The sequence below is a fragment of the Cherax quadricarinatus genome, chromosome 4, assembly GCF_038502225.1.
Source record: "Cherax quadricarinatus isolate ZL_2023a chromosome 4, ASM3850222v1, whole genome shotgun sequence".
Classification (NCBI taxonomy): domain Eukaryota; kingdom Metazoa; phylum Arthropoda; class Malacostraca; order Decapoda; family Parastacidae; genus Cherax; species Cherax quadricarinatus.
The window spans coordinates 5,032,849-5,045,665 of NC_091295.1; the positions used below are offsets into that span (position 1 = coordinate 5,032,849).

Sequence of the window (12,817 nt, forward strand, 5' to 3'; positions counted from 1 at the left end):
GGTTGTTGAGGTGGTTCGGACATGTAGAGAGAATGGAGCGAAACAGAATGACTTCAAGAGTGTATCAGTCTGTAGTGGAAGGAAGGCGGGGTAGGGGTCGGCCTAGGAAAGGTTGGAGGGAGGGGGTAAAGGAGGTTTGTGTGCGAGGGGCTTGGACTTCCAGCAGGCGTGCGTGAGCGTGTTTGATAGGAGTGAATGGAGATGAATGGTTTTTAATACTTGACGTGCTGTTGGAGTGTGAGCAAAGTAACATTTATGAAGGGGTTCAGGGAAACCGGCAGGCCGGACTTGAGTCCTGGAGATGGGAAGTACAGTGCCTGCACTCTGAAGGAGGGGTGTTAATATTGCAGTTTAAAAACTGTAGTGTAAAGCACCCTTCTGGCAAGACAGTGATGGAGTGAATGATGGTGAAAGTTTTTCTTTTTCGGGCCACCCTGCCTTGGTGGGAATCGGCCAGTGTGATAATAAAATAAAAAATAATAAATAAGTCTGTTGAGTATACCTGGTAAAGTGTATGGTAGAGTTATTATTGAAAGAATTAAGAGTAAGACGGAGAATAGGATAGCAGATGAACAAGGAGGCTTTAGGAAAGGTAGGGGGTGTGTGGACCAGGTGTTTACAGTGAAACATATAAGTGAACAGTATTTAGATAAGGCTAAAGAGGTCTTTGTGGCATTTATGGATTTGGAAAAGGCGTATGACAGGGTGGATAGGGGGGCAATGTGGCAGATGTTGCAGGTGTATGGTGTAGGAGGTAGGTTACTGAAAGCAGTGAAGAGTTTTTATGAGGATAGTGAGGCTCAAGTTAGAGTATGTAGGAAAGAGGGAAATTATTTCCCAGTAAAAGTAGGCCTTAGACAAGGATGTGTGATGTCACCGTGGTTGTTTAATATATTTATAGATGGGGTTGTAAGAGAAGTAAATGCGAGGGTCTTGGCAAGAGGCGTGGAGTTAAAAGATAAAGAATCACACACAAAGTGGGAGTTGTCACAGCTGCTCTTTGCTGATGACACTGTGCTCTTGGGAGATTCTGAAGAGAAGTTGCAGAGATTGGTGGATGAATTTGGTAGGGTGTGCAAAAGAAGAAAATTAAAGGTGAATACAGGAAAGAGTAAGGTTATGAGGATAACAAAAAGATTAGGAGATGAAAGATTGGATATCAGATTGGAGGGAGAGAGTATGGAGGTGAATGTATTCAGATATTTGGGAGTGGACGTGTCAGCGGATGGGTCTATGAAAGATGAGGTGAATCATAGAATTGATGAGGGGAAAAGGGTGAGTGGTGCACTTAGGAGTCTGTGGAGACAAAGAACTTTGTCCTTGGAGGCAAAGAGGGGAATGTATGAGAGTATAGTTTTACCAACGCTCTTATATGGGTGTGAAGCATGGGTGATGAATGTTGCAGCGAGGAGAAGGCTGGAGGCAGTGGAGATGTCATGTCTGAGGGCAATGTGTGGTGTGAATATAATGCAGAGAATTCGTAGTTTGGAAGTTAGAAGGAGGTGCGGGATTACCAAAACTGTTGTCCAGAGGGCTGAGGAAGGGTTGTTGAGGTGGTTCGGACATGTAGAGAGAATGGAGCAAAACAGAATGGCTTCAAGAGTGTATCAGTCTGTAGTGGAAGGAAGGCGGGGTAGGGGTCGGCCTAGGAAAGGTTGGAGGGAGGGGGTAAAGGAGGTTTTGTGTGCGAGGGGCTTGGACTTCCAGCAGGCATGCGTGAGCGTGTTTGATAGGAGTGAATGGAGACAGATGGTTTTTAATACTTGACGTGCTGTTGGAGTGTGAGCAAAGTAACATTTATGAAGGGGTTCAGTGAAACCGGCAGGCCGGACTTGAGTCCTGGAGATGGGAAGTACAGTGCCTGCACTCTGAAGGAGGGGTGTTAATGTTGCAGTTTAAAAACTGTAGTGTAAAGCACCCTTCTGGCAAGACAGTGATGGAGTGAATGATGGTGAAAGTTTTTCTTTTTTGGGCCACCCTGCCTTGGTGGGAATCGGCCAGTGTGATAATAATAAAATAATATGGGGTTGTAAGAGAAGTAAATGCGAGGGTCTTGGCAAGAGGCATGGAGTGTGTAGGTGAGGGATTGTTTTGTTCAGAGAAGCACTGCATCTTCCTTCACCTGCACTGCCACTCATGATTCCATTTGTCTTCTGCAACCATTGCATGTGGTACTGGCTTTTGTTTATCACATGATTTTGCATTTTTCATTACTCCATCTTGTCTCTGGATATTAACTATGGTACTCAAAATGAATACATACAAGTTATGCTGGAGGTGCTAAGAAGAGCGTGAGAAAACTGGCAGAATTGATGGAAGTGTAAGCTGATTTTTTTTTTTTATCTAGTTTAATTCCATTTTGGCTGCAGTAATTTTTTTATTAATAGTGCTTTCCAAACCTTCAAAATTTATTTCATTATTTTGTTTTTATGATTCACAATATTAGCTAGCAAGTGTTGTCTATTGATGTAAGCGCTGGTATATCTTCTTAGCACAGTTAAAAACATTTCTATTACTTTCTTAAAACTTAGGGGGTTCATTCATTCTCTGGCTTACAGTTATGTTAAGTATACTGAAGTTATCATGTTGCATTTAACCCATAAACGGTCCAAACGTATATATACGTTCTCTCCCATAGTGCCCCAAATTTTTTGAGAAAAAAAAAAATAGTTTTTTATAGGAAAAAAGAGCATATGGTACCCAGGCATCCCCAGTTATTTTAATATGGTGCACAGTGAGTGCGCACACCCATTCTTTCATGTCTAGGCGACTCAGGCTTATCGTGGCAATGTTGAATGTATGACAAATAAATAATAAATAATACGTTTGGGGCACTAGCAGTAAAAACGTATATATACGTTTGGACCATTTACGGGTTAACTATTGGAAATGGAGAAGACCCAGGCCAGGACCTGTCCTGGTGAGCCTACATGTACCTCTGGAAAAATAGGTAATTTCCTCTTGGATGGAATCCTGGCATCAGTGGGTTGTGTTGTACAGTATTATGTCTGCCAGACTATAAGGTTTGCTGGAACTTTCACACCAGGGAGGTGTTTTATCATGTTTGAAGGTTTTATTTGTTAATAGGCTTTGTTAAGAGGCAATTTGTCAATTTATTACCTCAAATAGTACATTGGTTTCCATGCTTTAATTTGAGAATGTTTGTTCTGATTGGCTTCAAATTTTCAACATCACCCTAATGTGCTTTAGATGAAGACAGAAGTGAATCATAATGTGATCTTTTATTTATGACCTTTTGTCCACATAGTGAGCTTTATCAAGTATGTGACTTGATAAAGCTCACTGTGTCAGTATTAGATAACAATATAAAATAATATAAGATAAGATAACAATATAAGATAACAATATACTGCATTTATTTCTTTATCCAAAGCTGATAATGATTTTGAAAATTTGAAGCCAGTCAGAAGAAACATTCTCAAGTTGAAGCATGGAAATCAGTGTACTATTTGAGGTAATAAATTGACAAATTGCCTCTTATGAAGCTTATTAATAAATGAAACCTTCAAATGTGATGAAACACTTCACCACCACTATAAGCTTTGTTGAAGTCCTGAGGTGTTTTCATCATGTCTGCAGGGCAATAAGCTTTGTTGAAGCTCTGAGGTGTTTTTGTCACATCTGCAGGGCAATAAGCTTTGTTGAAGCTCTGAGGTGTTTTTGTCACATCTGCAGGGCAATAAGCTTTGTTAAAGCTCTGAGGTGTTTTTGTCACATCTGCAGGGCAATAAGCTTTGTTGAAGCTCTGAGGTGTTTTTGTCACATCTGCAGGGCAATAAGCTTTGTTGAAGCCCTAATACCAATAGTGCATTGTATTAGGTGTGTAGAACTCCAAGCTTGACACCACTGATGTGTATTACTTGTTTTTGATATATGAGGAACCTGCTTATGATTTAAATGATCTGCACATGAGTGTGAAAAATGCTCAGATGACAAGGCTGTCTGTAATGAATTCCACTTTTAAAGTTATCCCCCAGCGCTGGGTCACTTTCATACAGTGTTGAGGTTCAAGTGGTTGCTGCATATAAATAGCGATGTCTTCTCTGGAAGGAATGCCCCTCACTCCTTACACAGTGCTTGCTTGACTAAGAATCCATTATCTCTTGGTATAAAAGATTGAGATGTTACCAGTTTTGTCTAAATTTACTGACTGCTGAAGACAATGAATTATGGACATGTATTTCTGAATGTAAATTATAGCTTACTGTACTTTGAATTGTTTTATTTGCCTTGTGATTATGTGTAATTAATAATGTGAATTTGATAATCTAAAGAAATAGGAAGCTTAAACCTCTGAAAAAAAAAATGGTTCTAGTTCTTTATCTGTAAAATAAAACTAACAACATTTAAACTTGTTACTGCTTGGAGAAAAAGGAAAAATAGGGAAACTACGAGACTTATTTGTGTCCATATCATTTGCACTGGAAGGAGTCAGTCACTGTGTGTATACACACCAATCAAAATAATTATTTATAAAGAAGAAAAGTGCACAATACTGTGACTGGAACAATACACAAATAACCCGCACATAAGAGAGAGAGAGGAGCTTACCACGATGTTTCGGTCCTACTTGGACCATTTACAAAGTCTGGCTTTATAAAAGTTTGACTTTGTAAATGGTCCAAGTTGGACTGAAACGTCATCATTAGCTCCTCTCTCCTATGTGTAGGTTATATGTGTAATGTTATTATTTAATTGGATTTGACTAATTGATCTGTGTGTTTATAACAGGAACAATGCATGGGTAGCTGGAGGGCATGAAGGTGTTGTCATGACCTGTGGAGACCAGCTGACTCATGACCTGAAGGTTATTAACCCCAGTAGTGGCACTGTTGACCCACACTACCTTGGTGAGAAAGGTGACAGCAGTCAAACAGAACAACCCAAGGCACATGGTTTTATATCACTGACATTCACCACAGCATTATGCAAGAACATTCATTCTTGTTGGAACACACTCATTCAGAAACACCTCAGTGAAAACAGGTAATACATATATGGTTTAACAGTCAGTATATATGAGTACATTAGTGATTACTGGAATATATTTATCATTTCAAAGGGCATGTTTAATAAATGTTAATATGTTTTAATGGACATTTTTGCATTTCAGGTCTTTGCCAATGGATAACACAAGTGATCACTATCTGAGTGAAGTAGACATAAGAGTACAACCCTTTGACTGTGTGTGCTATCCAGCGTCATTACAGATTTTTGCCACGGTATATGAGCCATGGTTACAACTGCAAGTCCCAAAACAACTGCTGAACACAGGCAGAATAATTGCCAAGGAACCAGTGGGAATGGGGATCAACAACCACACATTACCTTTGGTCTACCTCCACACTGAAAATATCCGGCTCCTCTTTCCTGCAAGAGATACCTCTAGTGAGGACACTTCAATCCACAACATGTTTCTAGTACAGTTAGACTCAATTTTAATTACTCCACAGGTGGATAATCCTCTGTCTCGTATTATGATACGATCAGACATTTTCCACATGGCTGAACGTGCAAGAATATTAGGGGTTCCAGGGTCTCAAGTTGAAGATAGACAGTATCAAATTGATATCTTGGGCTTCAGTGTAAGTACAGGTAAGTAATATAATGTGTGTTTATACAAGTGAAGCAGAGTCTGCATTATACAGTTTTGAATTAACATGTTGCTCAACATGTGTTTACTAAAATGAAGCAGAATTACTATAATAAGATAAATAATTCTACTAGGTATTCTTTGAGCCTTCTTTAGGGATATTTAGGAGTGGATGTGTCAGCAGATGGGTCTATGAAAGATGAAGTGGATCATAGAATTAATGAGGGGAAAAAGGTGAGTGGTGCATTGAGGAGTCTGTGGAGACAAAAAACTTTATCCAGGGAAGTAAAGAGGGAAATATATGAGAGTATAGTTATACCAATGCCCTTATATGGGTGTGAAACATGGGTGGTGAATGTTGCAACAAGGAGAAGGCTGGAGACAGTGGAGACATTGTCTGAGGGCAATGTGTGGTGTGAATATAATGCAGAGAATTTGTAGTTTGGAAATTAGGAGGAAGTGTGGGATTACCAAAACTATTATCCGGAGAGCCGAGGAGTGGTTGTTGAGGTGGTTCGGACATGTAGTGAGGATGGAACAAAATAGAATGACTGCAAGAGTGTATAAATCTGTAGTGGAGGGAAGGCAGGGTAGGACTCAGCCTAGGAAAGGTTGGAGGGAGGGGGTAAAGGAGGTTTTGTGTACGAGGGGCTTGGACTTCCAGCAAGTATGCATGAGCATGTTAGATAGGAGTGAATGGAGACAATGATTTTTTAGAACTTGATGTGCTGTTGGAGTGTGAACAAGGTAATATTTATCAAGGGATTCAGGGAAACTGGCAGGTTGGACTTGAGTCCTGGAAATGGGAAATACAGTGCCTGCACTCTGAAGGAGGGGTGTTAATGTTGCAGTCATATAACTGTAGTGTAAGTGGGCCTCTGGCAAGACCATCCTACATTGGTAGGAAATGGCCGATGTGTTAATAATTGAAAAGAAATTGTATAAAGTTCTAGCATATTTTGAAGCTTTAGGTATACTATATGTTAAAGGATTTGATGCAATAATAATATTTTGATTGATCTGTGTTGTAGGATCGTGGTATGATTTAGTTCGTGTAAAGGGCGGACGTCCTCGTAGTTCCTCTGGGGAACGTCTTCGTGTAATGGGAGAAAACCCAGCCCTTGAGTGGAATAACTATGACCCCACTCAAGATAACAAGAACACAGATATTGTCCTTCATCCATTCATTGCCAGGTTAGTAATCAAATATCTTAGTGCAGAGACAATATAGGAAGTTATAATTCTTCAACTCACCTCTAGTCTGGCTGCATATTAGTAGCCCATGTTAATTATGTATTCATAGTAATAAAGAAGACTGAAGACAGTGGAGGTGTCACATTTGAAAGCAGTGTGTGGTGTGTGTCATGCAGTGTGTGGTATGTCATGCAGTGTGTCATACAGTGTGTGGCATGTCATGCAGCATGTGGTGTGAGTGTCATGCAGTGTGTGGTGTGTCATGCAGTGTGTGGTGTGAGTGTCATGCAGACACTTTGGAACACAACAATTAAAAGTCATTGGGGGTAACCAGGGATATTATTCACCAGATGGAGGAAGGGTTGTTGAAGTGGTTGACTCATGCAGAGAGAATGGAGAGGGACAGGTTAAATAAGAGGGTATATAAATGTGGGGTTGAAGGCAGGAGGGAAAGTGGTCATTCCAGGAATGGCAAAAGTGAATTAATACAGGAGGTTTTGAGTTTTAGGGGCCTGAGTATCTAGGAGGTAGGTGTGCATGGAGAGTTTTTAATGATATGCTGTTGTAGTGTGATCAGGGCAATTTTTATGAAGGGATTTTATTAAACCAGTTAGCCAAACTAGAGTCCTGGAGGTGGGATGGCCAGTGCTTGTACTGTGGGATGGCCAATGCTTGTACAGGGATGACAGTGTTGCAGTCGGAGGGTAATCTGATTGTGGCGTCAGCACACTTTTGGAAAGACAGCAGTTGAGTGAATGTTGATGAGTGTGTTTTCTTTTTGGGTTAACCCTACCTTGGCAAGAGATGGATGTTGAGTTGTTTTACAGTTTAAAAATTAACTTGCTTCCTCCATTCATGCTGTGTGTTATGCTTATTCATTAGCTTTAGAAAATATATTAAAAGATCTGAATTATTTTTATTTTTCATTGATATGCCCATATTATTTTAAGTTTACCTGTATGTAAAAGCTTTAATCAGTAAGTCACAAAAAAAAAAAAAAAAAAAACATGTCTTCAACTTTGGTAAAATAAATGTAACAACCAGATTGATCAGACCCTGATCCACCATGAGGCCTGGTCATGGACTGGGGCACAGGGGCATTGACTTCCCCCCCTCAGGTATACTCCAGGTAACCATCCCCATAGTTCCTAAAACACACAATCTACTGTATTTTTGAGTACCATGACTGCAACTCTATTTTTTCTTTCAGGTTTGATAGTCGTGTAATAGCAGCTCCAGCCATAGTGTACCAAGGTAGCATGGATGAGGGTGGAGAGCCACACAAGACACTAGTGGCAGGACATTCCTTGGAGATCAATGCCACTTCAGATATTGACCTACACATCAGTCTGCCTCAGCTCACATTGCTTAAAGACATTATTGAGGATACTTCATGGTAACATCTCTCATTCAATTTTTTTTTCAACAAGTCAGCTGTCTCCCACCAAGGCAGGGTGACCCAAAAAGAAAGAAAATCTCTAAAAAGAAAATACTTTCATCATCATTCCACACTTTCACCTCTCTAACACATAATCAGTGTCTTTGCAGAGACACCAAGATACAACAGTTTAGAAGCATATATGGAGATTTGTAACATCCATTCAAACTGTCAATGTCCCAAACCCCTCCTTTAAAGTCCAGGCATTCTAGTTCCCATTTCCAGTACTCAAATCCGGCTATATAAAAATAACTGGTTTCCCTGAATCCCTTCACTAAATATTACCCTGCTCACACTCCAACAGCTCATCAGGACCCAAAAACCATTCGTCTCCATTTACTCCTATCTAACACGCTCACATATGCTTGCTGGAAGTCCAAGCTCCTCACCCACAAAACCTCCTTTACCTCCTCCCTCCAACCTTTTCTAGGATGACCCCTACCCCGCCTTCCTTCCTCTACAGATTTATATGCTCTCCAAGTCAATTTACTTTGATCCATTCTCTCTAAATGACCAAACCACCTTAACACCCCCTCTTCAGCCCTCTTATTAATACTTTTAGTGAACATCAAAATGGTATACAATATCGACAGGTTGGTAGGTAAGACACATAGGCAACAGTTAGGCAACTTTATTCCGAAACATTTCGCCAACACAGTAGGCTTCTTCAGTCGAATAAAGAAAGTAGGCAGGAACAGTAGAGAAGACGATGTAATCAGGCCATCACCCTACGACTTCAAGGGTGATGGACTGATTACATCGTCTTCTCTACTGTTCCTGCCTACTTTGTGTATTCGACTGAAGAAACCTACTGTGTAGGCGAAACGTTTCGGAATAAAGTTGCCTAACTGTTGCCTATGTCTCTTACCTACCAATACTTTTAGTAACTCCACACCTCCTCCTAATTTCCACACTCCAAATTCTCTGCATAATATTTACACCACACTTTGCCCTTAGACAGGACATTGCCTCCTTGCTGCAGCATTTGCAAACCAAGCTTCACACCCACATAAGAGTGTTGGTACCACTATACTTTTGTACATTCCCTCCTTTGCCTCCATGGATAACATTTTTTGTCTCCACAGATACCTCAATGCACCACTCACCTTTTTTCCTTTATCAATTCTATGGTTAACCTTTTTTTTTTTTTTTTTTTTTTTTCAACAAGTCGGCCATCTCCCACCGATGCAGGGTGACCCAAAAAAGAAAGAAAATCCCCAAAAAGAAAATACTTTTATCATCATTCAACACTTTCACCACACTCACACATTATCACTGTTTTTGCAGAGGTGCTCAGAATACAACAGTTTAGAAGCATACACATATAAAGATGCGCAACATATCCCTCCAAACTGCCAATATCCCAAACCCCTCCTTTAAAGTGCAGGCATTGTTTTTCCCATTTCCAGGACTCAAGTCCGACTATATGAAAATAACCGGTTTCCCTGAATCCCTTCACTAAATATTACCCTGCTCACACTCCAACAGATCGTCAGGTCCCAAGTACCATTCGTCTCCATTCACTCCTATCTAACACGCTCATGCACGCTTGCTGGAAGCCCAAGCCCCTTGCCCACAAAACCTCCTTTACCCCCTCTCTCCAACCCTTTCAAGGACGACCCCTACCCCGCCTTCCTTCCCCTATAGATTTATATGCTTTCCATGTCATTCTACTTTGATCCATTCTCTCTATATGACCAAACCACCTCAACAACCCCTCTTCTGCCCTCTGACTAATACTTTTATTAACTCCACACCTTTTCCTAATTTCCACACTCTGAATTTTCTGCATAATATTTACACCACACATTGCCCTTAAACAGGACATCTCCACTGCCTCCAACCGTCTCCTCGCTGCTGCATTTAGCACCCAAGCTTCACACCCATATAAGAGTGTTGGTACTACTATACTTTCATACATTCCCTTCTTTGCCTCCATAGATAACGTTTTTTGACTCCACATATACCTCAACGCACCACTTAACTTTTTTCCCTCATCAATTCTATAATTAACCTCATCCTTCATAAATCCATCCGCCGACACGTCAACTCCCAAGTATCTGAAAACATTCACTTCTTCCATACTCCTCCTCCCCAATTTGATATCCAATTTTTCTTTATCTAAATCATTTGATATCCTCATCACCTTACTCTTTTCTATGTTCACTTTCAACTTTCTACCTTTACACACATTCCCAAACTCATCCACTAACCTTTGCAGTTTTTCTTTATACGTATAAGCTTCTAAACTGTTGTATTCTGAGCACCTCTGCAAAAACAGTGATTATGTGTGAGTGAGGTGAAAGTGTTGAATGATGATGAAAGTATTTTCTTTTTGGGGATTTTCTTTCTTTTTGGGTCACCCTGCCTCAGTGGGAGGCAGCCGACTTATTAAAAAAAAAAAAAAATATTAAACAACCATGGTGACATTACACATCCCTGTCTAAGACCTACTTTTATCGGGAAGTAATCTCCATCTCTCCTACACACCCTAACCTGTGCCTCACTATCCTCATAAAAACTCTTTACAGCATTTAGTAACTTATTACCTATTCCATATACTTCTTGCAACATCTGCCACATTGCTTCCCTATCCACTCTATCATATGCCTTTTCTAAATCCATAAATGCAATGAAAACTTCCCTACTTTTATCTAAATACTTTTCACATATTGCTTCAATGTAAACACTTGATCTACACATCTCCTACCCACTCTAAAGCCTCCTTGCTCATCTGCAAACTTACTCTCTGTCTTAATAATAATAACCCTACTGTACACTTTTCCTGGTATACTCAGTAAACTTCTTCTTCTTTCAACAAACTGGCCATCTCCCACCAAGGCAGGGTGGCCCAAAAAGAAAAACGAAAGTTTCTCCTTTTAAATTTAGTAATTTATACAGGAGAAGGGGTTACTGGCCCCTTGCTCCCAGTATTTTAGTCGCCTCTTACAACACGCATGGCTTACAGAGGAAGAATTCTGTTCCACTTCCCCATGGAGATAAGAGGAAATAAATAAGAACAAGAACTAGAATGAAAATAGAAGAAAACCCAGAGGGGTGTATATATACAGTGGACCCCCGCATAACGATGGCATCACATAGCGATTATTTCGCATACCGCTTACTTTAATTGCAAAAATTTTGCCTCACATACCGCTTAAAAACCCGCTTACCGATTTTCGTCCGAGACGCGTCCAATGTGCGGCCTGAGCCATGCTCACATGTTCCGCCGGTGGCATTGTTTACCAGCCAGCCTCCGCGGTAACATCCAAGCATACAATCGGAATATTTCGTATTATTACAGTGTTTTCGGTGCTTTTTCTGGAAAATAAGTGACCATGGGCCCCAAGAAAGCTTCTAGTGCCAACCCTACAGCAATTAGGGTGAGAATTACAATAGAGATGAAGAAAAAGATCATTGATAAGTATGAAAGTGGAGTGCATGTCTCCGAGCTGGCCAGGTTGTATAATAAACCCCAATCAACCATCGCTACTATTGTTGGTACAGCTGCTGCTGCTGCTGCACTGTCAACTGCTGCTGCTGCTGCACTGTCAGCTGCTGCTGCTGCTGTAGCACCGTTGTTGGTGTGGCTTATTGAGAATACCAAGAAACAATTAACCCCAGAGGATTTGCCACCCAGGATAACCCAAAAAAGTCAGTGTCATCGAAGACTGTCTAACTTATTTCCATTGGGGTCCTTAATCTTGTCTCCCAGGATGCAACCCACACAAGTCGACTAACACCCAGGTGAACAGGGAAAAATGCCTGGAACTAGTGCTCATATTGGTGAATTTAAAGCCAGCAAAGGTTGGTTTGAGAGATTTAAGAATCGTAGTGGCATACACAGTGTGATAAGGCCTGTTCTGGAAGAAAATGCCAAACAGGACCTACAGTACTCAGGAGGAAAAGGCACTCCCAGGACACAGTGTCTCATCAGTCATTGCTGCATCTTCAATAAAGGTAAGTGTCATTTATTCTTCATTTAGTAGACTAGTACATGCACAATATATACTGTGCATGTACTACTCTACTATTGTGCATGTATCCTTCTCTTTGTGTGTGGGAAAATGTATATTTCATGTGGTAAAATTTTTTTTTTCATACTTTTGGGTGTCTTGCACGGATTAATTTGATTTCCATTATTTCTTATGGGGAAAATTCATTCACATAGCGATTATTTCGCATAACAATTACCCCTCTTGCACGGATTAAAATCGTTAACCGGGGGTCCACTGTATATATATATATATATGCTTGTACATGTATGTGTAATGAGACCTAAGTGTAAGTAGAAGTAGGAAAACATACCTGAAATCTTGCATGCTTATGAGACAGAAAAAAGGACACCAGCAATCCTACCTTCATGTAAAACAATTACAGGCTTTTGTTTTACACTCACTTGGCAGGACGGTAGTACCTCCCTGGCCGGCTACTGTCTACCAACCTGCTACCTAATACTCAGTAAACTTATTCCCCTATAATTTTTTCAGTCTCTCTTTTCCCCCTTCCCTTTATATTAAGGAACTGTACATGCTCTCTGCCTATCCCTAGGTACCTTCCTCTCTTTCATA

General features: G+C 40.5%; 1 protein-coding gene across 1 annotated transcript in view; it reads left to right on the forward strand.

Moving 5' to 3' along the window:
* The window catches only part of Vps13B (vacuolar protein sorting 13B), a 394,231-nt gene that overhangs the window by 213,487 nt on the left and 167,927 nt on the right, over positions 1-12,817 (forward strand). The window contains exons 22-25 of the mRNA XM_070098172.1: positions 4,753-5,007; positions 5,135-5,616; positions 6,646-6,808; positions 8,019-8,204. Of these exons, the coding sequence (XP_069954273.1) occupies positions 4,753-5,007; positions 5,135-5,616; positions 6,646-6,808; positions 8,019-8,204 (1,086 nt within the window). The remainder of the gene's footprint in view (positions 1-4,752; positions 5,008-5,134; positions 5,617-6,645; positions 6,809-8,018; positions 8,205-12,817) is intronic.